This window comes from Charadrius vociferus, unplaced genomic scaffold, assembly GCF_000708025.1.
Source record: "Charadrius vociferus isolate BGI_N301 unplaced genomic scaffold, ASM70802v2 scaffold1077, whole genome shotgun sequence".
NCBI lineage: Eukaryota > Metazoa > Chordata > Aves > Charadriiformes > Charadriidae > Charadrius > Charadrius vociferus.
The window spans coordinates 1105523-1132535 of record NW_009649168.1 but is presented as its reverse complement, the minus strand read 5'-3'; the positions used below and the strand labels follow the sequence as shown (position 1 = coordinate 1132535).

General features: G+C 44.1%; 1 protein-coding gene across 1 annotated transcript; it reads right to left on the bottom strand.

Annotated features, from left to right (window-relative positions):
- Positions 1–5337: 5337 nt before the first annotated feature.
- Positions 5338–26563, bottom strand: HIPK1 (homeodomain interacting protein kinase 1). Its single transcript, XM_009888451.1, has 15 exons — positions 25488–26563; positions 19774–19897; positions 17369–17488; positions 16505–16591; positions 15479–15663; positions 15018–15180; positions 14429–14651; positions 13409–13530; positions 11734–11868; positions 9073–9215; positions 8714–8896; positions 7936–8145; positions 7419–7657; positions 6932–7068; positions 5338–5919 (listed from the first exon to the last, which is right to left on the bottom strand). The coding sequence occupies exons 1-15, from the start codon at positions 26561–26563 to the stop codon at positions 5485–5487; spliced, it is 3582 nt and encodes a 1193-aa protein (XP_009886753.1). The 3' UTR covers positions 5338–5484.
- Positions 26564–27013: the final 450 nt, after the last annotated feature.

Here is a 27013-nt window from a genome sequence, read left to right as displayed (position 1 = left end):
TGTGCCCAGGACGCAGCCCAGCCTGTGGTTGTGCCTGCGACCCACCCAGGCCCGGCGGTGCTGCCGGAGCAGCCATGGCCTGTGGTTTTCCTGGGCTCCACCGCTGCAGATGTGCAGGGGGTTGAGGGTCGGCTGCATCCGTGCACAGGGTTGCGGTGCTGCGCGCGGGGCGAGTGTGCCATCTAGTGCTCCTGCATCCTGCATCCCGCCAGACTGCGCAGCGCAGGGCGCTGGACAAAACTGCCGCGCTGGCAGGGTTTGGCCTCGGCCCCAGCCCCTCTCCGCAGTGTTTCAGGCAAGGCCATTGCTCGTGGATGGACAACCAGGGTGCCAGCAAAACACAGCTCACCCACAGGCCAGGGCGCATCTCGGCCTGCCAGGGTTAGTGACGCTGAGCACGGCAGTGCTCGGCCCTTTGCTGCTTTGGGGCAGTTGACTGAGCCCACTCCAGGCGCCGGGCGCCACCGGGGAGCTCAGCCCACACTGGCGCTGGAGCAATTTCAGGCTGACACCGGTCTCTCGCGCCCTTCGCCCCGCTCCCACAGGACTCGCTCTGCAGCCTGTGTGTCGGACGTGCCCCAGACACCCCTCTGGGCAAAACCAGGGACCCTTTGTCCCGTGTGCACAGGCTGCCGGGCCCAGGGAGTGCCTGGGTTGCAGTGGGGAGCGCGGAGTGCCCCCCGCACCCAGGGTCTCACACCAGGCAGGGGCCACTGGCGGCCATTTCCTGCCACAACTGCCCCCGCGAGGACAGGACATCTGGAAAGAGCCCTTCTTCGCTGGCAGTCTCCCCCCACCATGCTGCCCAGGGGCTTTCAAAGTGCTCCCTGGGGAAGCCCAAACCACAAACACTGAGCCTTCCTCTGCACTGCCCGGGTTCAGCGCTGTGGCACGGGTGTTTTGGGAAGGCAAGACTCTCTCCTCGCCTCCTTCTGAAGTCTTCCTGGGCATCCAAGTGTCTAGCAAGATCAGAAGGGAGAGATGATTCTCAGCACCTTCCAGCAGCACCTAACCCAAGTGGGGTTCACACCAGAATGGGCGGCTACACAGCAGCACAGCCGCCTTCAGCAGTGCCCAGAGCACCTCAGCCCGATGTACAAGCTCAAAGGCATTTATCAACATAACCCAAGGTGATGAGAAAGCTTTTTTTTCCACTTGAGATAGGCCTGATCCCAGTTTACTCCCCACAAACACCACTGAGAGCCACAGAGCCCAAGGGACCCCCAAACCGTGGCCCAGCAGCTCGCTGGGGCTGGTCCTGCTGCGGCTCTGCTCCTGGCACGGCGCGACACACGGTGCCATCGCTCCGAAATGAACCCCTGAGGAGCTCCCACCGCACACTGCCCCTGCGTGTACAGCCGCACCACGCTGTCAGCAGCAAACGATTAACAGTTAGTGCTCACGTTTCATCCCCGATATGCCAAAACCCCTTTTCCATCCCCTTTAATAGATCAAGTGACCAAATAAATAGAGTACAGAAAATTAACCCTTTTTATTGATGCATTGCAATTGTTCTACATTTTTACCATATTATGTAGAAAATACTTAAAATACAAGCTACTTTGTAAAACCAAAGACAAACATTGAATCCAAAGATAAACTATGTTTTCACAATGGACCCTTTTCCCATATAGTTAGTATTAAATTTTTAAATATCTATTTCTTCTGTTAAAATGATTTTTACATACCCCCTAAGTACATCAGCAATACAAACATAGATCAGTAATTGTCAGAAACTACCTGTATCTAGCGGCTTGTAAAAAGGAAGAGCACAACCATAAAAGAAAGTTAAATTTTACACAGTAACTAGCATATCAAATACATTTAATAAAGTAGGAATTCCATTGCAATATCAAGGATCCAAGCAGAAATACTAACATTACATATAATGTACTGCTACATGTAGTGAGATAGATATATTTCAAGCTGAATCTGAAATCACACATTATATAAAGTTTAGCAACAAACAACCATGTGGACATGCGGCACCATTCAGAAGTTTAAATAAAAAAGAAAGCAGGGCTGTGCCAATCCTGTCATTTAGAAGCAATTTAGTTTCATGTACTAAAAGAAATTGCTGAGTCAGAGGTAAATTACTGCATCCCATCAACTAGGTGCTAAGCAGGAAAGCCTCAGAAGTTGCCTCTGCGGTGGCTATCACACAGAATCACGCAGACGAGTCTAGGTGGGACCACGGTTATCAAATATTCAAAAGGTGAATCCCAAACTAGTTTTAAAAAAATGAGAGGACTCCAATTTCTCTCCAGAGATAGCACATTTCTTTGCAAAACGTGTAGTGGCTCTGACAATGAGGAGAGTCAAGTCTCTAACCTAATTTGAAGGCTGGATACGCACGGGAAGAAGGGATGGATCTCCTTAGAGCAGACTACAATATACTTAAACTGGGCAGCGCGTACTGGGGCCAGACCACGCGTGTGAAGCCAGCGCCGCGACGGAAATCTGGCCCTGCTGGGGTCGGGGCTTTGTTTGCTTGGTTTACGCCGTGTACCACAGAGGAATTTCAGGGTGATCGACAACTTGTTTGAAATGGAGTACGTTTCACTTCACCTATGTCATTTCCATCTCGTCCTCCTCGTTCCAATACTTTTGGAAACTCGGACAGTGGAAGAGATGACACCACGCTTTGTGAATACATCTGGGTTTAATCATGTAATAGGGGCTCTAAAGCTAAATGGCCATTTTAATCGCTTTTGGAGGGGGGGAGAGTGGGCAATTTCTTCTCAAAATTATTAGCAGATTTTGCTAAAGGTCTTTTTTTTCCTGAAACCCAGGAATTGGAGCTTGTTTTGCCTTTCGATGGAAAGGCACAACTCTGTACCCAGGAGGTATCTCAAGGCAACTACTGAACACAAACAATGTAATATGGAAAAAAGTAAGAAAGTGCCCACAGCAACGAAGAGCATCGTTTACACCAACGATGTGGCATAGCAAGATCGGGTGGTCATCCGCACACTTACAGAAGTGCTCTGACTAAAAATACACTGAACAACAACGTCACTAATGCTACCGTCCAGTTCCAAAGTCCTTGATCCCTCTGTCCAAAGAGATGCCCAACCTTCAACAGTTCATCGATTTCAGGTCAGTCCAGACTTTCTTCTATCAATAATGTGGGATTTCAGAAATCACTTTTGCACTTGTTGTCACACACCGGTCAGGGAACTGGCCTCTCTTCCACTGGGACGGAACATGAACTGGGATTCAAGGTTACCAAAACCTCTTATTGCTGCAGTAATACGACCGCTCACGCCAGTTTATCACCCATTTGGACAAGATACTTAATCTACGTGCTGAAGATGAGTAATTCCTAGTACAAGGGACTCAAGAAAACAAAGTGTAGTTTAAAAACTGCACTGATTATCCAAAATGAGCATTTCCTCTGAAGACTAACTAGGGCTACAGCTGACAAACCTTCCCAACAACTCCACATTAGCAGTAGCATTATAAAACGTTTTAATGATATTATGTGCTTTACAGCAGGCTCTCTTTGGTATAAATATTCTATTACCAAGCTAGCAATATTTTACAAGAATTGTCTGCTATTAACGTGGGGGAAGGTAACGCCATACTAATCTAATAAAAAGTGATTGCACATATTTAATCACTTCTGCAATATTAGACTAAACATTCCAATGCATTCCCAGCACTACCTTATTCGAAATGCACTGACAGACATCTAACAGTACATGTGCCATTTCAAGGAAAAGCTTTAAGGAAACATCGCTTCACTCCGAACAAAAACGTAGTTTTTTATGATAGCGTTAAAACTGAGAACAATGCACCTATGCAACATACTGCTGTTCTTGCTGTGATAAGCTTAGTGGATTGCTTCAATTCGACGGGGGCTTGCTGGTCCCTCATAAGGCAAGCTCACTGTAAACTCTAGTCACACTACATCATCATTTAAGGCACTACAAAAGGGGACACACCAAACAACTCTTCATCACACATACCTGTGCAAAACAAATCAGAAGGTATCCTTTCCTCTCACGAAGCTCTACTCCTCTCTCAGTGCTACAGTGATGAGCTCTAACCATTGCATTATATCACATACATTCCAACATGAATCAATTCATTTTGGTTTAAATACAAAGGATACATCAACGCCATCCCCAGGAACATTTAAGAATTAGACAAACACTAAGTACAGAGTTCAAGTATAATCACTACACATTTTGATTACAAAGACAGAACATTTGGGGTTAGCAGGAAGTTTTGCTTGTTATATTTTTCTAATCAATATGTACATATTTCATTTTATGTAAAATATTAAAACACCACCAATACAAAACTTCTAAAATAGTTTTAAATTCAGTAATAAACTTTAAAATCTGATTTTTTTTCCTTTTTTTCTTTCTCTTTTTTTTTTTTTGCGATTCCTACATGCATGTACTGTATACAAGTCTTATTAAGAGCGCTTTAAAGTAGCTGTTGACATATCCAGGAGGATACGCTCACAGGAGTATAAAAAGCTGTACACATCAATACAGTGATGTTTCATTGTATTTCAAATTCAACTCCCTCCTAAATGAATCATGTGAGGAAAAGTACTACGAAAAACAGAACAAAGAAAAGCCCTGTGCTTCAGTGAAGGAATCCAGCTCCGTTATAGGGCCAGCATCTACTAAGCTGCAGAAACCAAACCTCAGAGCAATGCTGCACTATTCATTCTACAGCATCCTGACAAAGCTGCTGAGTTCTGTTACACAGTGAGATCTTGAATAGAGTTTGAAAAACTGAGAAGAATTCTGCAATGAATGCAATAAAAATTCAGCTGTGTTATAGAGACAGAATTTTCAAGAAAACAAAACAGATTTCAGGGTTTACACAGACTCCTGAATATATAATGTTGCTAGTATGAGGCAGCTGCCTCTACCAGTCCCTAAACAAAGCAGAGAAGTAAACAAAAAACTTTGACAGTAACATATATGGAGATGTAATGGCTTTTGCAGAACCAGCAATTTGTTAAGAGACAAAGTGAATTAGAGAACAAATGTTAAAATATTAAAACTTGATTTTGAAACTGCCCCAGCAACATAATGAATAAACGTGCATTACGCTTTTAGTGGCAACATGGATTTGTGCAAGCTGCTAAAATATAATCTGCTAGTCTTTTTGTTTAAGTTATACAAGTTAAAAAAGTCATCAGGATCTGTCTTCAAAGACACTGATTTTCTTTCCCCCTTTTGATTAGCACAACAGAACAATTTTAAATAAACGTGACCATGAACTTTTTAAAAGCATCTATAAAAGGTAAGTAAAATTTTAAAAACTTAATTAGTGACCCTCATACTGGTAACAAAGCATGCTGCTCAGTTAGTGACTGAACTCACTAGAGATGTTTCTGAACAACATGCAACCAGATCAGGGAGAAACAAAAACCAGGCAGTCATTACCAGGTAAAGGTTCACCTGAAATCCTTTTCCAATCTCTCAGGCCTATTGCAGGACAGTGCTTTAGGAGGAACTACAAGTACGAGTACTGGTTGATCTTTGTCGGGCTCAGCGGATATCCAGTGTAAATAGCAGATCCTCTGGAAGCACCAATATAGGACTGGGGAGCAAACTGGTGTTGGTACTGGGCAGGCGGAACATTTGCAGAAGTCAGCAGACTTGGACCCACACTCACGGGGACCTGGTGGACGAGTGTGCTGGGGTGGGCAGCGTACGTGGTGTGCCGCGAAGAGCCCTGAGGGGAGAAGAGGTGGGCGATGGAGGTGGTGGAGCCCAGAGTTGCAGCAGTGGTTGGAGCGTAAGTGTACATATGTGGCTGGCTGGAGAGGTGCGCGTTTGCCGTTGCTGCTGCCAGGTGGGGAGTGAGGGGTGCCACATAAGCTTGCTGCCTACGCGGGACAGCATTTCCACTTCTCTCCTGTGAGGCCAGCACTGTTGTTTGCTGGTTCTGCAAGGCGAAGAAGTAAATAAGGTTAGTGGCTACCCGCAGGGAAAAGGGCCGTGGACAGGAGGAGGTGAGCAAGGAAGGATCAGCCAGAGCCTCCCGATCAACACCTCCGTTCTGGCAGCAGGACTGACACTTCTGCAGATCCTCCCTTCCCAGCTTTTGAAACCTTCACATAAATTTGAGAAGGGTTACTGCAGTTCCACTGAGACAAAGCTTACACTTTTCCTCTACAATGGGCTCAAACTGCCACACCTGGATACCGCAGTACACAGCTGTACAAGTGCAGGCAGGTCCTAAGACTAACCCAGCCCTTGAACTCCTCACACATCTATTCTTCTGCACCTCAGCGAGAGCGGCAGCAGGGCTGCCCCGTTTTAGCACAACAAAGCCTGTCTTGTCCCCGTGCCAGAAGTGAACTGGAGGGCTAACACTTCCTCTCTTCTGAAAGGCTACTGCAGCTTGACTCAAAGATCAGGAGCAATGACACAAATTGAAGAGAAACCAATCCCTGAAAGTTTCAAGGGAAGTCAGGTGCTAATTGTTAGTTTGGGAGACAAGGTCCAGCCTTAATCTCCTGGTCAGGCCTTTGCGAGATCTAGAGAAGGCAGGTAAAGAACAAAAGAATCCCCTCATACTGTTGAGTGCCTTCAATGCTACTCTAATTCAACAGCTGGGTCCTGCTGTCGCTCTCCCACCCGAGTGGCAAAATCTCTCACTGCAAGACAGGTGTGACTAGGAGCACACAGAAAGAATATGGACATAACCATGTTTCCTTCTCCTGCCCTCTGGTACAGCAACAAATTCTTTGCCTTGAGAAACTTCACCTCTACTCCCTACAGAGTTTACCCTACTTTGCACAGCCATGGGAGAGAATCAGCTTCAAAGAATTAACGAGGTAGCAGCTATTGATCCTCCTGCAACCAAGTCACTCTCCCTGCCGTACAGCGTAGTGTTTCTAAAGCGATTCTAAAGCACTGTGTTCAAAGGTCAGCAAAAGTCACACAGCGCTTACCTGGCTGAGATTGAGAGGCTGCACGCCGTTCGTTACCACACGATGTGAGCGGTACCCAGTAGGTGTTATACAGCATCCTGATGACTGTCCACTCACAGAGGCCACCGGCTTGGTCTTACTGGTGCTGCTGAGGATGCCTGCAAGATTTCAAAACCTTAGTCCATTCTTCTCCGTCTTTGGTAACCGAAGAACGCACAGGGACTATTTCCCCAACAGGGCCTTTTCTTCAATTCTGATTTAAAATCTGATTGTACAAGAAATCACTGGGAATTTTTACAGACCTTTCTAAATGCAGCCACACATACAGGAAAGGTACATCTATCAATGAAACTGAAAACAGACCAAGGCTTGCACTCTCAGAACAGCAGCTGTGAAACTTAAAGCTGCTTAAGACCCAAAGCACAGTCCAAAACTGACGAAAAAGCTGTCAGGGATAAGACAGCATCTAAGCCTTGGCAAGAACAGTAACCTGTGAGAGCACACCTACCTGAAGCTTGGGTAGCTACAATGCAGTCATTGAGCTGTGTTTTCAGGGGTGGCACAATGATAGTCCGAGAGCTGGAGCTGTCAGCCGCTCCACTACTTGGCAGCTCCAGGGCACCACCTGTACTCCTGAGCGAGGAAAGTGGGTCTGTGGCATAGGGGCTGTTCAGGGAGGAGTCGGAATCAGGGGAGTCGTTAACAGTAACGTAGCTGATGACATTGGATCTCTGCTTCATTCCCAAACTGCAGGGAAAAAAGAAAAAACCGAACGGGAAACATTCTGGCTTTTACCACAAGACACAGGAGATCTCCCTCTGGGATCTCATACCCTCCCATCCTTGTCAGATGAAATTCTGATTAACTAGAGACACAAACAGCACAGCGGACGTGATGAAGAATTTTCTGTCTTATGCAGTGCTTCTTAGCCCAGCCAGGGCTTTGCGTGTCGTGTTCTCCACTCTCCTCGATGCTTGGGCTGAGCTCAGACAAATCAGTACCGCCTGCCTAAACGAACTTCCTACCTGGCAGGTTTGTATTTGCTGTCCTCTTCCTCATCAGTGTCGCTGCGAATGGTGATGACACTGACGGGTGGGCTTGGAGTGTCTGGGATCACAATGGGCTGGTGCTGCTCCTGCACTGGGACGAGCACGTTGGAAGAGGAGGAGGTGGAGCGCAGGGGACTGCTCCCAATGAGGGAGTAAACTTGGGAGGGCACAGTCTCTAGGGTTGAGCTGGGCCTGAAGGAAAACCAAAGCAGTATTCAGCTACGTGTCAGCAGGCTGGGACAAACCAGCACCAGCATTGAGAACGGCCAAGCTCCAGCAGGCTGGAGCACGCATACAAGAAGAAACATCTTGAAATACACAAAGAGAACCTCAGTGCAGACGCTCATACAGCAGACCATCACAGAATGCATCCCAGAAGGGACCAAGGCACTCAGCGATGCTCTGAACAGGACTGAGTCACCTGAACACTGCCAGAAACCCGCTAACCCTTGTTAGACAGATGTCAGTTCTGACACTTGTATCGCTATGGCACCAACACACCCTGAATGTGCAAAACCTCCCTTTGACCAGGACAGTAAAGCGCTCGGTCAACCATGTTCCTTGTACTCTCACTGAAATTAATGTGACTGACATCAGTGACTACAGTACAAAGACATCTTTAAAAGCACCTGTAGCACATTAAAAGGTTACGCAGACAATGCCTCAGTGATCAGAAGACCGGTTTCCCACACTGCAAAGGCAACCTCCACAAACACACCCACAGCCTTCCAAGGGCTGGGGAAGGAAGCCTTACTTGGCTGCGCTTGGTGCTGGCTGCTTGTTCTTCTTTGCCGGAACATTGCTGCTTTGCTGCTGCCTGACAACATGAGCAACTCCAACGTTCAGAGGCTGCGCTGTAGCTAATGTCACGTGGTTGGTCAGTAGCGATGGCTGTTGCATGAGAGTGCTATACTGATTTCCATGGGAATGTGCATTCCTGGGGCAGAAGACAAAAAAAAGAAGATGACCCAAACGCCATGACTACGCTGCAGGCACCGCAAGCTGCGCCAAGCCCCTGCGTGATTTTGAAGGGAAAGGAGAAATTCTGTGCACTGCAGGCAGTACTGCAATGGCACGTACTTCCACTGGGCAAGGAGCCTGCGCAATCCCTACCTCCAGTCAGCTAACTGCTGGCTGCCGCCCATCGTCTCCGGAATCACGGCCGCTGGCTGAACGGAGTTGTGCAAAGCAACCCCTGGGAGCTGCTGCCAGGTGGAAGGAAGCAGTATCTGCTGGGTTCCCCCAGGCCAGGCCTGCTGCAAAACGACAAAGAGATACACAGGTTCACTAGATTTCAGTTCCCACCGGTGGAGAGAGAGATTTGTTCCAAGCAATAAATGCACTTGTGTAGATTGTTAGCTTGCAGAGATAACGGCACATCACTGTGCTTTCTCAAAGGTCTCAGTACTGTGAGAGAATGAGAAAACCAGAGAAACAAGCTTCCCCTGACACTTTGCTAACCTTTTGTGTCACAGATGTCACCTGGGGAAAAGAGTGTTTATATTGCACTGCAGAATGCAGCCAGATATGAGCGTTCAGGACTGTTTCGGCATGTAAGTTTAAGCACACTGCTCTGCTGAGGGATTCCAAAATGTGAAGCCAATTTGGTCCTTTCTGTTTTTCTGCCTTACAGGGCTCACACTGAGGGAGCTGAGACAGTGCTCTTATTGTGGAAATTCAACCCATCTCAACAAAGGTATTTAAGAAAAGCCACACTGAGAAACATTTAGTTACAAGGGAGATACATGAAGATATTTTCAATTCATTAATATTATTAATGTTCCTGTCCAAATTGACAAAATGCAGGTGTTTTTTTTTCTTGTAAAAAGAAAAACAAACCCCAAAATAAATTTGGCAGTACAGTATTTCTATAATTTTGAAAATATGTCTCTCTCTCTTGCAGTTTAAACTGCAAAACCATAACCACCTGCTGTTTTAAATAAAATATTTCTGCAAGTAACTGATCCACTTATTACAAATATCGGTTCCAAACAAGAAGCCTTCAAAGCAGAGAACTGCTAAACCTCTGCCAACATAAGCGGAATAATAATAATAATAATATTAAAAAAAAAAAAAAGAGAAATATGTTAAGTCACACCATGCGTCTTTCCAAAAGCCAACACCTGCACAAGACAAAGCAGAGAGTTTAATACAGCAAGATATAAATTCCCAATGAGAGGCAGAAATCGGGCCTTCCAAGCGACGAACTGTTTTGACAGAGGAAGGACAAAAATATGCAAAGCTTAGCAAATGGCTAATGCAAACTCAGGGGAAGCAGCAAGGGAGAAGTGTCGGAAGCACTAAAGGTGAGCAAATTCACGCCAAGGGCTCCCAGAATCCGAACAGAAATAGTAAGTCCTCCAGAGAAACTCAGAATCCAGGCTCATAGTCTGGAAACAGCTGGCTCTGATCTCCACTGCTGTACAGGGGAGTTGAACATCAAGTCCACCACTGCACACCCACAAATTTGCCTGCTGAATCGAAAGCCCAAATATACTTTTGAAAACATCACTAACAACTCGTGTCCCGTGCTCTGCTACAGTCACCCCTTGCCGTTTTCAGAGCCTAGATTGCAGCCTTTCAGCCATCAAAACTCCAGAGGAGGAAAGGAGACTCATCCCCGGGTCTGTTTAGCTCAGAGCCGTGACCCAGGAGAACCCCCCTGTCCTCCGAAACAGGGAGCACTTAACTGGGTTCAGAAGAACGCTAATGAGTGGGTTTGAATTTCAGTACAGGTATGACTCGAGCCAATTCCACTTCAGCAGAGGTCTCCCTCTTGGAAGAAAATGACACTCAAACTACCACTTTAAAGCCACAAGAAACAACATGGTTCACATAATGGAATGTGCTTTGAAAGACATGTGAGGATACCAGCACTTAAGTGCACTGCAATGTTTTCATAAGCTTCACTGATCTGATTCTGGAGTTTTACAATGACTTCTTTGCGGCACTTGCAAAGTTGGTCTGATGCAGGTGCCAAATTAACACAGAAGAGGACAATTTTGAAAACATATACTTCTTAAAGGAGTGTTTAATCCCTTTCCCCATCCTTTTTAAAAATTGTTCCAAATAGCCTAAAAGCTAGCTGTTGCCATTTTGGATACTAGAGCTCACCTTTAATTTCAACCAAGAAATACATATGAACTGAAAGTATCTGTGAAGAACGGTATCTTTATCTGGATGAAGCAAGCTACCTGCGATTGGCTATAAATAACAAAAGGCCAGAAAATTATTGTCAATGTTCAACGGAGGTTAACAGAAATCGACTGCTAAAGCAATACATTAAAGAATTTGCTGTCATTAGAGATTTTAGCTTGTGATTAATGACCTGAAACATTTCTACATGCAAAGCAGCTTTACACGTGTTGAAAACAAAGTATGTAGCTAACTTGCCAAGTAGTTCAAACTCTGGCCATCCAGGTACCTGTAGCAGAGTCAAGCTAAAGACTGATTTCTTTGTATTCAACAATCAAAAGGCAAAGATAGGATAGTAAGCGAAGAACAAGAACAATTATAACTCTTCCATAGTATATCTTAGAAGAGCTTTATAATTCTAGGCTAGTAAAAAGTAATAGTCAATGGATCTGGATTCTTTACAGAGCCACACTAAACGTCAGAGTCAGACAGTGCTTCAGCAATGTTGGGGAGGAAAACAACAAGACATTAAGATGTAGCAAGAACACAGCCACAAGATGGCACATGCTTCCATGCCCTCTGCAAGTCTAAGTTAAAACAAAAACTCAGTTAGTGAACACAATCAAGGGAGGCAATTACCAGTACTGCAGCCGTCTGTTCTACTAGCGCTGGCCGGCCGGCTGCGCAGTTCAGAGTAAAGGGGACCGCATACTGCGGCGTGATGGTGGCTACTTGAGGATGAAGAGTTGCTACCATTAGTGGTGTACAGCTTCCCTGAAATGTAGATCAGGCAGTGAGTGAAACACACGTACTGAGGCAGGATAAGTGGGTTCAGCAATAGGGCCAGAAAAGGTTTCACCTCACTGGCATTCTACTGTGCTTGAGCAGACTCCAGAATTGTCATGGATGCCGTGAACCAACACCCCGACCCTCCGGGCACCTTCCTCTAAGCAGCTCCCCGAGGGGAACACAAGGAACAGGGAATTTGGGAACAGGATCTCTCCGATGACACAGTTAAAAGTGAGACAGTGTTCAGCTATTGACACTTTGGGCCCCAGAGAGCAAGCTGCGCTACACACACTGCGCTAAGCCGTACCACAAACTGCACCCAGCAGGACGCAGCACTGACTATCGCACCTCCAAATTCACATACGGTGCTCTTGGAAAAAGATAAACTAAGGGATTTAACAGAAGGCACGGTAGGTCTTTTGTATCACGAAAGAGCAAAGTTAGCTGTGATGAAACTACCAAGACACATATTAGTCCATCAAATGTCTAATTAAAACTAGATTTTTAGTGTGCAATTTTCACTCTCAGGAGAAGCAGGGTTTGGATTCAGGTGGGCCTCCTTCAAGTGTATTCTGCTTTTTGGATACCGTTACCTGTATAATTATGCTAAACAAACCAGAGATAACAGAATGCCACCAAAATTATTTGGACTGAACAATCTAAAAATTACTCCTCTACAAGTAGGTCAGTAATGACAATACACTGTCTGGAGAGTAAAACTAATAAATATGTGTTAATGTCAGCAGAAACTAAAGCTATGCAAATAAATAAAAGTGCACTTAATTATAAAGGCAATTACAATTTTTCAGTGAATAAAACCTGTGAATCACTGGGCACTCTCTGTATATAAAAACATTACTTTTTGCACATAAAAATTGTTTTAATTTATGACACATTACTAATGTTTAAAATATAATTTTTTAGAATTATTTGTGAATTTTGCTATCGCGTAGTGTTTAAACTGCAAACCACAGAAATTGGCATATCACCGCTACACATCAATTCACGCTAACAATGTAACTAATTCAGAAGGATTCAGAAATAATTTTGTGCATTTAAAGATGAAATTTTAATGAGTCATCTGTGTTGCCACTTCTGTTTACTGGGATCTCGCTTCTCACAGAAATGATACCTTCTAAAATTTGCTGCCACATTTTTAAAGTGTAGGCAAAAACGTCCACCACTACCTATAAGGCAGTGTACACTCGTGTAAAAATAAAGGCTGTTTTTAGCAGCTGGAAACTTCATATTTATTCCCATTATCAAATCAAACTCCTAAAACCAGGGAGGTACGACATAAAATAGTTTAGACTTTAAGTTTTCCAGAAGAAAAAAAAAAAAAACAAGAACAAGAAAACTGTCTTAGAAGTGATCTGCACTTAACCTCTCAGCGTGTTCCGAGAACCCCCTGCACTCCCCCCAGCACCAGAGGGGCAGTCAGGTTCTCCTGGACAGTGGTAAGAATTGCAGTTAACTCTATGGTTTTGGGTTTGTTGTTTTGTTTGTTTGTTTGTTTGTTTTTTACCTGTGTGAGAACTCCAGACTGGATCTGCAGTGGCTGTGCTGCAGGTGCTTGTGGTACAATTGGGACAGCATTCTCCATCCTTACTGGGAACCCAGAATGCTTTGTAGTTGCCTGAAGTCCAGCTGCGAAGGACAAGAATACATGACCACTAAGCTGCTTTATTGGTGTTTTTTTTTGTTTTGGGGGGGGTTTTTTTAGTTTCTTTCCAAAACCAAATTCCTACCAGGTAAGGGCAGAAGACAAGGTCAGATGAAGAGAAAGAAAAGCTGTTCCCTTTGACAAAAGCATACTAATAAAACACCAGCTGAAGTAAATACTTCTGCAGCCCCGGTATGCCAAAGGGCAACGATGGACAGCCAGTCCTTAAAAGCTTGGCTCTCGTGAAGTCCGTAGTCTTGTTTCCAGAAACACAGGTAACAGAGACATCTAATTCTATGTTGTTTGAGACTAAGTTCAAAGTTCAAACCTTACACTATCAGTTCCCATTTCATATATAACCGTCCATACTAACACAATCCAAATATAAGCGTAAATAGAGAACTTCCAGGACTAGTAGAGCTACGCTTGTGCTAACCTCACTTATTTGCGATCTGTGACAATTTGTTTCTAGCAAACTACACAGCTGCACCAGCGCTTGTGAACTGAGACTCAAAGACCAGCTCTTCACTCCTGACACACAAAACATCGCATGTCACTTCTTATTTTCAGATAGGTCCGGCTCCTCTGCTCACTGCTTTCTGTGGAATGCTGCTATGTTCAGTTTGGGGGGAAAAACTGGTTGAGCAACCAGGTGAAGACTGCAACCCAGGCAGGCAAGATGCTGTCACCCGTTCAAGCACGACCTGGAAGAGAACCAAGCTGTCTACTCATGTCTGACCTGATTCTGCACTTACATCTGATGCAAGAGCACTGTGGACACACAGAGTGGTCTTCTGTACTTTCTCAATTTAGTGCAAATTACAACTTCTCATTTCTACCTAACTGAAACCACAGTACCATACAAAGGGGGTTTCCGCTTACTTTGAAAAGCAGGGGGACAAACGATGAACGTTTGCTGGAACGGGTCAGTCTGCGTGCAGATCTGTGTGGTTCCGGGTTGCAGGGAAACACTCTGCTGTGCCACTCCTGCAACTGGTGCTGCAGACGACGGATACAGAGCAGATTGATAGTTTAGCAGTGAGACGTCCGAGTTCGCCAGGGAAAGAGTAGCAGCAGCAGTAGAATTGGAAGCCAACACACTGGCCTAGGAAAAAAAACATCAGATTTATCACTCTTACTTGTTATAAAACAAACGACAGGAACCACCAGTATTACACTACGAAGGAAGCATCAGGAAAAGCTTTCAGGTAAAAGGCACAAGACAACATAGGAGAAAAAACATGATTTGCATCAACTTTACTTATGTTGCTGAACTGACGGGCAAATATGATTAGTCAAGTAAAGAGACTGCCTTGGCCTGAGTTTTGGAAAATTAAATTTCAAGACAAGACTGCAAATTCTGGACAGCAATTTAAACATAGCATTTTGCAGAACAGGATTTGGCCTGAAGGCACAAAATTAGACCACTCCATTTCTTTGATTATTATAAAACAGGTAAAAGGTGCTATACCTGATTGTGTACTGTATTGAGCTGGTTGTTAAAGCTCATCGTCAGATTTGTGCTTGTATTAGGAGCAACGTGAGTCGTGAACGGGCTCTTAATCTGATTCACTGTATCATACATATTAACTCTTCGCTTGCAGATCTCCATATTCTGAAAGCAAGATTTCACACTGAAACAGAACGACAGAAGGAAAATATCAGGTATGTAAAAACAGTACAACAGACACATGACAGATTCCCAAATTTATGCACATGCCTTTAGGTATAGGTTCTTTTTCTTTAAACCAACAAGAATGTCTTAAAACATGAAAAGGAAGCTTATGAACATTCCATTCCTTATACATGCCATTGCTATTTTCAGATCAGCCAGAAACTGCAGAAAAAAGCATTGACAGAAAGTAGAAAAGGGCTTTCCTGTGTTTCCAGTAAGTCCTCCTGAAAGAAAACAGGATATCTAAGGAAGCTTACTGATTACTGTGGGGGAAATCCAGTAGATGTGTCATTGTAACAAACGGATGGTTCAAAGTCTTCAGTGGAGTAATTCTCTTATCTGCATCAATTGTCAACATTTTCTTCAACAAATCAATATATTCCCTTCGGTCAGCCTTCTCTGCCAACATGTCTGTCCCTTCTAAGTCTGTAGACATATTCACCTTGAAAATAAAATGAGAATAGTTCACACAAACATCAAATTCATTGCTACCTAACAATTCAGTAATTTCACATTGTGCAGAAATATTTATCAGGCATTTCTGTCTCTTACCCAGCTTAATTTTAGGTACTACGGTGCTAACACACGACCTTTCCCTTGCTCATTCTATGAAAGGAACTTCGACTTACACATGGAATTCTCACCTCAACATGAAGTTGGTCCGTTCAGCAGACGTCAACCAGGCTTCATTCTCCACTGCCTGGCAATATGCCCTCATTTTTTGTGGGGCTATAAGGGGCTAGCAAATCAGAATGGCAAGATTCTACATTCTCTGTACAGATGTAAAGTGATGACAACAGCTACAAAAGCAATAGAAACTTGAGACCAACACACTTAAGATTCAAGGCCTCATGATATTAAAAGCACTCAGATATTCCTTCATTTTACCTCTGAAAATAGGACGAAAAAATAGAATGGTCTGTAGTTCCTGTCAATATTTCCAAAGTCCAATAAGAGGCCTAATCCTGTAAACACATCTGGAGGGGCTCAGCTCTCCTACTGCTTGACTACTTCCAGTGACAACAGGCTAAGCACTCTTGTTGCATCTATTGGACCAAGGCCTAAGAAAAACCAAGAAATTTCTAACAGCTTCATAATTAAATTTTGATAGTTTTTAATGCAGTGATTTCTGATGCAAACTGGCACCACGGCAAACCTACATCAGTGTTCTCAACAGCATGTGGAAGAGGACTGCTCCAGCACAGGAGCCTCATTTTTAGGGATCCCAATAATGTATGTAATTAATATGATAGTTATCTGTGTGTTACAAGATCTCCACACACCTGCGCCATATCATCCAAACAGTTGAATATATATTTCCGAGCTTCTTTTGATTTTATTCCTGTCTCCAACTCATGTTCTTCTGGGGTCTATAAAAGAAAAGTGTTTGTTAGTATCAACTGAGATATCGCATACTGACAAAGAAAAAGCAGCAAGAAAAGAGTCGACCCAAGTGACCTTTTGCCTGATTTAAGACAAATCACATGCCAGTAGGCCAAACCAAAGCAGCCATGGGTTCTCATGTCCTCTACTGGAAAGACCATCCATTGCAAAGCTGAATTAACAACAGGATGGCTTCACTTCAAGGCTTCATTAGGTAGTGCATTAGCCAGAAGAACTGAAGATTCCTGATTTAGGAAGAGAAAGAGAGGCTATAAATATTTTAAATGCCTCTTTTACAAACAAGAAGAAAGGCAAAATCCCCTTCCTTTTGCTGCTCAGCTTTAAAGGCAAATCGAGTGTACATCTGACTCTTTCCTGTCCTCTGCCAATGCGTACACCAATTTCTGTTAAACTAACAAAGACCCTCACGAAATACTCCCTATTTTACTCATTGTGTTGTCAGGAGATGACAACAAGATGACATACTTCACCAAGACTGAGCAGGCCATAATAAGTAACCATTATCTCAATTACTTTAACACCCACTCTTTGCTGGTACTATCATGCACAGCTGCTACTGTTAGATGAGTACCAGGAGGTCTCTACAGCTCCTGAAACGAAATACACAAATCAGCTGTATTTTAATGGCATTTCAAATCCAACCTTCACTCGGAATGTTTTCAGAGCACACTAAAACTAGGTGTGAATTTATATCAAGTCCTCAATGAACAAAACAGAACTGGGAATTAAGAAGACCGACAAACCTTTAGCCTCCACAGTGGGTATCCCAAATTTGGATCCCTGTTAAAAAACCTGCTTGTTTTCGTTCCCGCACTGAGAAGATACTCTGCTGGAAGGCCTTGAGTTTGTGAAATATAACGGATCTAGGAGAGAAAATGAAAAGAATCAGGACTCCCAATATAAATAACTGGTAGCTAACAGAGTAATTATCAGCCAGGTTTGTTCACAGCGAATAGAAAATAACCTGTAAAGAAAGAATGCCCAGATAACTGAAACCGCAAAATTAAAGGACTTTCTCAAGTATTTACAAGGACTCATAACTTTTCCAATCATACTATCTGCAGAAATTTCAGGTTTTAAATACATCTTTCTTATTTTATGGAAATACTTTTTTCCCAAGTATATGTGAGCTGACTATAAGCTTTTGAGACATGGATAAAGTAACACCAATAGCCTTTCATATCAGCAATGTAAGAAGTACACATTTTGAGAGAAAAATACCACAGAAGTTATCCTGTATGGTGTCCTGGTTTGAGGACATATAATCAAAGGCGTAAGTATCCAACCAACATTGCTGTGACTGGCTACGTACACTCTAGGCACACCATTTGGCAATAAAGTCATGGCAAAGCTCTCACTGACCAAGAAAGCGAGACCAAACCTCTAGTACAATCAAATTCTTACATCCTCAAAAACATTTAATATACTTTATGTGTGTAACAAAAAAACGGCTCAGAATTTTGGAAAATGCACCTGAATACTTGTGATGGTATCAGTAAAACACTGGTAAAGAGCTAACAAATAAAAAGCTATGCTCAAAAGGAAAAAAAAATAGCAAGTTATGAAAAAACACAGTAGCTTTTAAAAATATTCCAAATGCTGCCAAATTGCTAATGCTATTTACTCTCAAAATGTATGGTGAGAAACGTGACATCACCTTTGTCATGACTCTCCCCTCAAAGGATTCGATTTAAAAGTTTAAGAAAAAAACCCTGGTAAGTCTGACTTATAAAATGAGGACTGGAAACATAGTGTTAAGTTATCTCTGTTTTGCTCGAGTTATCAATTATAGGTCTTTTAGCATGTTTCATTTCTTATTTGCAACACTGCTCTTCCGCTGTGCCCAAACAGCTGAACACTGCAGGGCACTCACCCCACTGTTACAGCTCGTGATCCATACGACTCCACTGACTCACTTTTCATTTATGCCAGTGTGGATCCAAAGAGTCTGCAGGGGAGTCTTTTTTGTACCTCCACAACAGTTCAGCTCAGAGCTCTGCTATTTTCATGAGATATAACTCTTGCTTTACAGCCAAAGAGTGTTTAAGAAATAATTGTAAATCCCATCCCAACCCATGAACTCATTCCTGGAGAAGTCCTCTCACAAGTTCTCCCTGAGTTTTTACTTGCTGCTGCAGAATCTCAGAAAACATAAAAGCACTTAATCCCTAGTTTTCAAGGGCAATTCAGATATCACAATCAACCACGTGAAGTCACACCTCACGCTGCCTCACGCAGGACTGCAAAATCCTGTCTATTAAGCAATGGAAAAAGCATCTCCTCCCCACCCACCTACATGACCAGATAAGGTTCTCAGAATTACACAAAACTCAGTGTGCAAGGAAACCACCATGCCCTACCTCAGTTATTTTCTAACTCATTCCGCTCATTAAGGTACCACTGTGTTTCCTTTGGAAATTTACAGTGCTGGGAAGATATAACAAGTAAGTTTTCAAACTTAGTAAGTTTTCATGTGTTTTATCACATAAGGAAAACTATACCAAGCACCCTATCAAGATACCACCATAAAAACCACAGTGGAAAAGTAACCCTCAAAAAACCTCTCATACAGACTTTTTGTCCTTTTATAGGCAACTGACTAGCCCAGGTAGTAATGCTAAGTATCCACGGAAAGAACTAATTAGTTCAAGATGCCTTTTCAGACTCTTGCCCTTGTATTTCAGAGACAGCTTGGGGCTCACACTTTGCATTAAAAATGAGGGCTGCTGTAGGTATGAACAGGACAAGAATGATAGGCTTGCTCTGTCTCCACATGGAAAAAGTGCCCTCGTGGTGAAATTACAGAGGGCGTTTCAAGTGAGGACACGCACCTCGCTTCTGTTTTGACAGGAAGGTACTTCAACAGCTTTTGGGTTTGGAAGCCAGGGGTTCAACTGTAAATTGACTCTATATATTGGATAACTACATTCAACTCAAGTTAAAACACAAAGAACTCTGTGCTCTCCTGTACAATAACAGAGACAGACAGGCAACGGGAACATCAGAGAGAGAAAATGAACTTAAGATGACAGACAACAGCAATTTGTACTAGGTGAAATCTGACGTAGAATACATTGGGTTCAGAGGGTCCGGACACAGATCGTCGTGGTTTCATTTGGACATCGCCACGTCTGCCACACGCTCTCACCTGATCGTACTCAGATGCTCCTGGGTACAGAGGCCAGCCTAGAAACAGCTCAGCTATCACACAGCCCAGTGACCACATGTCAATAGCTTCACAGAACGGTAAACCCAGTATGATTTCAGGGGCTCTGTTGGGGAGGAAAAAAAAAAAAAGTGAAATCTTCAACTCTGAAAGCATGCTGTTCTTCCCTGTAAATCGCTCTGGATAACGCTCCTCCTTCTCTCCACCGAGCATAAGTAAATCTGTGTGAAACAAAGCGATTGACTCCACTCAGGTGGCCAAACAGATCCCAACCTTGCCGTCACTTAGTGGCACGGCTGGATTCGCTCTAGGGCCCTGGTGCCCTCCAAGTCCTACGTGGCCTTTATGCAACTGTGATAGGAAGTTCCTCCTTCAATAACCAGCTTAATTACACCTGACAGTAGGTATGGTGTGAGGCGTCCCTGAGACAGCACACGACCTACCCTAACAGAATTGGGAAGAAAAGTTCTGGCAAAGGGTGCTCAGCCTTTTCTCGGCAGAAGGTCTCAGGGTGCCGGGTAACCATCTGCAGAAGGTGCTTGTTTTCGTGTGGAAAAGAGCATCTGCAGAGCCAGAGAAGAGAGCTCTTCAGGGAACTGCTCAGTTTCTATCAGTGGGTTTTCATACGGGGTTTCTTTTGGGAGTTTCGAGTTTAAAACTGACAGAGAGAACACAGCTGGAGATTGTGACTGCTTTGCAAGGTGGTGTTACAGGTTTGGTGCACTGAACCACACCTAATGCAAAATGTACCTGTCTGGCCTAGCCTTTACAAGAAGGTGATGAAAAAACTCCAACTCCAAGCAGGGTTTGCTTCTGCAACAGGTTGGAATTTCAGGGACATTTCTGTCTGGAACTGACTCATAACACAAAAGGATGTTTTAGTACTACTCTTCACCTACACAAAGTTCTGAAACAAACTGATGCCGTTCTGTCAGGCTAAATTCTGGTCATATATTTGCATACAGCATAAAACGCAAGTGCTGCAAAAACCATGTGAGTCGGTGTGGGAATTTACTCTGGAAAGTACAGGAAACACGAAAACCTTGATCTTCACGCATAACTAACACAAGTGCAAAGGAAGACAGAGAAGTCCTAAACTCCAGGCTATCTATTTTCTGGTCATGACTTGGGTAGCATGCCCCAGGGCTCGCGTGACATTTCTGTGTTACAGTGTGGATATTTCTGCTGTTAAAAAAGTCTCTGAAACCAGTTCTGATCTTTCTACAGAAGTATAAAAAACCAGGGCTTTATAACGTACTGGTGTCAATAGATCTGACACCTTCCTCAACTGTTCAACCTGAACGCACCTCTCAACTGTTTGTACGTGGCAAGAAGTGACTCTCCAATTAATCACCCTTTGTGTTGCAGTGACACAGATACAGCTTTTGTTTTAGGTGACTACACAATTACCATCAGCCAGTCTCCAAAACAAATTCACTCATCCCAGTTGCCCAGGCACAGTGACCCTGAGAAAGCACAAGATCTATCAAAAGAGAGAGCGCTGAACCAGCTGTTTGCATCAGTGAGGGCATCTTTATTCTCTGTCATTCAGCTTTAAAGCAAGGAGGTTCTTCTGTTATGTCTGAGCCCTCCAAAACCAGAGCCATGATATACCTTCATAGTCAACGTAATAGATTATTTAAACTAAGACATTCTGACACTCACTCTACTTGACACTGATCTGTTTCTACCTTCTTGTTTGTCTGTCCCTGGCAGTAGTTGACTTTGGAGTGGTTTCACATGTGAAAATATAAAATGATTATGCAAATATGGCAAGCATCTGATATTTGAATGATGAATGTGCTGCTAAATGTTTATATTTTAAAGAACTATGCTAGAATAGATCCAACATTCTATAGGCTAACAGGTGCAAACAAGAGGAATCCGTTTCTGTAGTACTTTGGTCTTCACAAGCAGAGCGAGTATGATGCACTCATCCACACAGGGTTTTCAGAACCCCTGGTGCCAATAGTCTACTAGTCATCACCAACAAACTGTATTGATCCTCTTGATTATCCTGCTTATGCAGGAATTTCCAATTCAGACAGGACCCAAACCCGCAGGGTACCTGCCAAGGTACGCTGCAGACATAAGTTTCCTTGGCTTGGACTGGCAAACAAACTAAAATATAAAGGGCTTGTAAAATAAGCAGAGCATGCTAATCCTTCACAAGGGCATTAAAAAAATTCCACCGATTCCAATGGAAAGAGAGATCAGTGGCAACAAAGGCTGGATGGGATAGTTCGTTAGTCTTTAACTACACGGTGGAATAGATTTGGGTATTCGAAACCCTCAATACCAAAATGATAGCAAGTTGAACTCCATGCGTTTTATTCCCTGAAACTAAATAAACAAACTTCTCACAAGCCACCTGATTTCATTGTGATGGCAGGACAGGGCCAGTAAAGGACTCATCTCCTTTTACACACTATAATTAGAGGCCTCATGAGATGTGAGTTGAAACAGGACAACAGGCAGAGGTCACTTTCATAGCTGGTCTGTCAGAGATTAAAGTGGTTTTAGGATCTTAAGCTCTTTGAAATAAAAATCAACAACATTCTTTGCATACACGCTTGCCAAACTCTGACTTCCAAAGTTGGCAAATATGCTCAGGTACTCTCAGAAGAGAGAGGATTCACAGCAGTAGCAGAAAAATCCAAGACTGACTTTTAGCATTTCAAAACAGACCATGTTTACACATGGGTCTTCAGCCCTCCCCCTTGTGAAGAACGGTGGTAATAAGAAGCCTGTACAACTGCAACTAGCAATGTAGTGAATGACACGATCACCACTCAGAGCTGGATTAGCAAGCAGAGAGCAAGATTTGGCAGCGTGCACTGCCGCTTCCCAGGCCAACATGACTGGGACAGAAGTAGGTCATGTAGCCCAAAGCAGAGGTAAGAAACAGATACTACTGCACTCTGCAAGCTCCCTCAACACTCAGGGCCACCTTCTCATGGCCCAAATCGTTCAGTCCTTCAGCTTGGTATCTTCAATTTGCTACGCTGACCCACAGGAAACATCGGGAGGTCGGGATCTAAATAAGACTCACATGACGGCTGTACTTACATATGAGGACACGAGTGAACCTCACTCTGAACAGCAGGGAGATCGCTTCCCAGGGATTTTTCATTTCTGCAAGCTGTCCGCTTCCTTCTGTTCCCTGTCCTCCCCATGGAGGACAAAAGCATCCATACCCTTCCACACCTGATGTAACAAGCATATACTCTGGTTTTCAGGTCAGGATTTACTGCTAATAGATCTCAGGACTGCCACAGAAACGAGTCACTGCACAGCAGCACGACCACCAGAGTTAGTGTGCTCCTCATCCATGCCTGGCTTCAGAGACAAAGAATTCTTCATGGGCACTTCTACTCACACTTTAAGTCAACCAAGTCGTGGCAGTAAAACTGCCCCTCTTGGCTGGAGTTGCACTGCAGGGGCACCAGTAATGCCTCTGGAGAAAGGGAACCTGCCTCAGCCTTGACACGCTTGCCCTGACAAACCCGACACTCCCGCCCAGCTCAAAGTGTGGCTCCAGCAGTGTCATCAAGATGATGCAAGTCGTCCAACTGCCAGAAGTACAATCAGAACCTGGAGCGAGCAGGGCTGTTGGACAAGACAACCTCCAGCAGCACTGAGCATAATTAATAAAGGAAAGCTTTTTCCTTCAGGGTATATATATCAGAAAAATTCACCTTCCAGTACCCAAGTTTGGCTGGTTTGGATGTTTCTACAGGAGACAGAGGTTACATAAGCGCCAGCAACGGGCATTAAAAACAAAAAAGTGAACACAGAACAAGAAGTTTCTTTTTAATAGCTGACAGAACCAAATGAAGAATTGCTCTATACTGTTCTATTAAACACAGCATTGAAAAAAATTCCAACTTAGAACTCATTTGAACACTAATTTAATGTGAGTATCATTAAAGCAATCCAGTTCTCCCACAATAAGCTGGTTTCTACACCATCTCCATAAATTCCTAGATTATGGATTTTAGTAATCATCACCATTAAACTAATTACCTATCACTAAATATTAGATTCCCACATCACAGCATGCTTAACTTCAGTCAAGCAGACAGTCTTAAATGCCATCTAATCTCAGGTTATTCGCCCTTCTGGCAGTGTCAGTCACCCCACGTCGGGGAGGTGGAAGTGGCTTGGAGTTCAGTGCCACACACAAAGATGAAGCAGACAGCTTCCTCCCCAGCAGCCCCTTTAAGATACTTATCATCCCTTGCTGCTTTTGCCTCAGCCAAATCTGGTTTTTGCGATATCAGAAACTGGAAAGCACTATATGCCTCCCCAAACTGCTTTGCTCATGTGTTGCAAGTCAGACAGAGCAGATTCTTGATCAGCAGTCATCTCTTTTGATGCAACAACAAAAAAATTAACAACGCATTTGAGACAGTAAGCATTTTAACAGAGCTATGGTGCATAGAAAACTGCGTTACAAAGAACAACAATCAATAGTTTAGAATTAGAAAGGTTCGTGCCAACAAGCTGAGTGAAGATCATGAGGAATGGGTTAAGAAAAGTCTATATTGCACAAAAGAAATGGCACAGAAAGCTGGTATTTGGTGTTACAGAAACACACCCCCAAAAAAAAACCCAAACAAACAACAAAAAAAAAACCAACTGAAGGGGGCAAGGATACAGGGAGTATGAGGAATGAACAGAGCAAGCCTGCAAGAAGCGAGGGCTTTAAACCGAAGCTAAGAGGATGGGAAAGACATCAAACAGGGCAGAGACACAGGGCGGGGTGGAGTGTCTCAAGTCCTCCATCTCGTCCCAGCTGGAAGGACTAGATACCAGTTAAGTTTTGCATCAAGTGAGCTCACATTCCACTGAAAGCAACCCTGACACACAGCACAGACGTTTTCATGTCCCTTTGATGCCAGAAGTTCCTTCTGCATCCCTTTACTGAAGTCTACTGCTACCTATATTGACATACACATTATTAGGAGAACCAGACTGGAGGAGTAATTGAAAGAAAAAACAGATCTTGTTGTAGCTACACAGTTTCTGAGTGTTTACACTTTTGCCCATAGTTTATTTTTCATTCTTAGACAAGAGCAGGGTAGAAGCCATTTCGACATTTTGCTACGGAAAGCAGAGATCTCGCTCATCCCTGCTTTAAAAGAGCTACAGGTCTCATGAAAGCGTGCCTTAGCAAGGGCTGATACAGGAAATCATGTGTTCATGAAGTGGGTTCAGACAAAGGTGGAACCAAAAGAAACAGGATAAAAAGAAACTGGCATTGCTTTGTCTTCTCTCCCTTCTAAATGACCATAGTTAAAGGACTAGTTTCCGATCATGGCAAATAATCCAAAATGCACTACTTATTAGTAGCATACTGCTTCCCCAGTTTGCTATTTCACACACCGCCACAAACTAACAATGGGGTAAAAACAACTTACTGCACTAATCTGGGGTGAAAGGAAGGTATTGGACCACATATTATGTCACACTTGCAAAGCAGAAGTTCTATTTATTTACATACAAATTTCAGAAGAAATCTCCAGGAAACATGCAGAACAGCGGGTAGGCTGATCACTTCCTCCTCCCCCCTCAACTGGGATTAGACCTAATGGCAGAATAGTTAAGTATTTGTAGAAGCAAACCCCCAGCACCCCAATCAGCTTTTCTTTGCTCGTGCAGCATACGAAAGCGAGCATCATGTCAGTACTTACCTGTAGTAGCGCGACTGCAAGTAAGTGGAGCACACTGCTTTTGACACGTGGCTGGCTGAACCAAAGTCTATCACCTTCACTCTGTAGGGCTGGCGCGCAGGATCCACCAACATGATGTTTTCTGGTTTCAAATCAGCATGTATCAGACCCAAGCTCTTTAACTTCATCAAGGCAGTAGCCACTTGCTGCAGAATTGGCCGGATGTATTTCAAGGGCAATGGACTGAACTTATTTTGCTTTAAGAAATCATATAAGTTCTGTTCTAGCATCTCAAATACAAGGCATGTATGATTCTTGTGTTGAAAGCACTCGTAGGAGCGAACAAAGTTATATTCGTCAGCATTCTCACTGCTCAAGCGAGAGAGGATGCTCACCTCTATCTGGCCCTGCCTAGCATAGGAAGGATGGTTCTTCAGGATTTTGATGGCTACAATCTCCTTTGTGCTACGTTTCCAGCATTTTGCCACCTGCCCAAATGTCCCTCGGCCCAGGAATTCCAAGACCTCGTAGCTGTTTGTCATAGAGCACAGGATCTCATGCTGGACCAGCTGATAATCTCCTTCACCACTGGAACTGCTGCTTTTAGTGGTTACCGTGGTGGTTGTGGCCGCAGCACCCACCGCAGGTCTGTTTTGCAGCATGAGAGGTGGATGTTCCTCAATTATCTGCACACTACCGTTGCTGTCAACCTCTTCACTTTTCCTTTTTAATCCACATTTTTGGTATGGTTCCAGTAAAGAAACGTTGCTCCTATGTGTTAGGGTTTGGCTGTTCTGGAAGGATGCTGTAGCACTGCTGCCTGTGCTGTCGGCTGCTGTAACCACAATGTGCTCAACTGAAGGAGCAGGGAGAAGGAGGTTCTGATCGTAAGCAGGGATGCTGAAATTGGCTACCTGATGAGAGGAGCTTGCTTGCCCTTGAGCTGCTGGGAGGTTTTTGCTGTGGGTATAATACTTGTCACTACTACTCTGTCCTGAAACATCCCAGACAGAGGGCTCCACTTTCAGTTTCTTGGCACTGCAGAAGGCACTCGAGGATACTGACGGAGGGGAGAACACCTGCAGCTGTGAGGCCATACCTGAAAAAGGAGAGGAGAGCTCGTTAGGACTGCTTAGAGGCAGCGGCTCGCAATGGCGCAAGATCCTCTGTCTGCACAAGAAACAGAACGACAAGTATTTTTCTAAGCACCATATGGTGCCCACCGCCTTGGAAGGCAACCTTTGGAACGGCTGATCCCAAGGGTACCCACAGAGCGAGGCTCTCCGGTGGAGTTACCGTATTTTACCTCACTGCCTAGACAGCTCCTTACCCAGACTCCTAAAGTCTAAAGAAATCCCAGCGCAAGACGGGAAACCGGTACTAAGAACAGGGGACAGCACGGCAGCGGGAAGACGCTGGGAAAATTAAGATCGCCTTCCCCCGCCCCCTTCGCTCTAAAACCGGAGTCACGGGGGAATCCACGCCAGACAGCTCCAACTTCCCCTCGGGGGCCGCTCCGGCTCAGCGCACCCCAAACGCCACGGCCC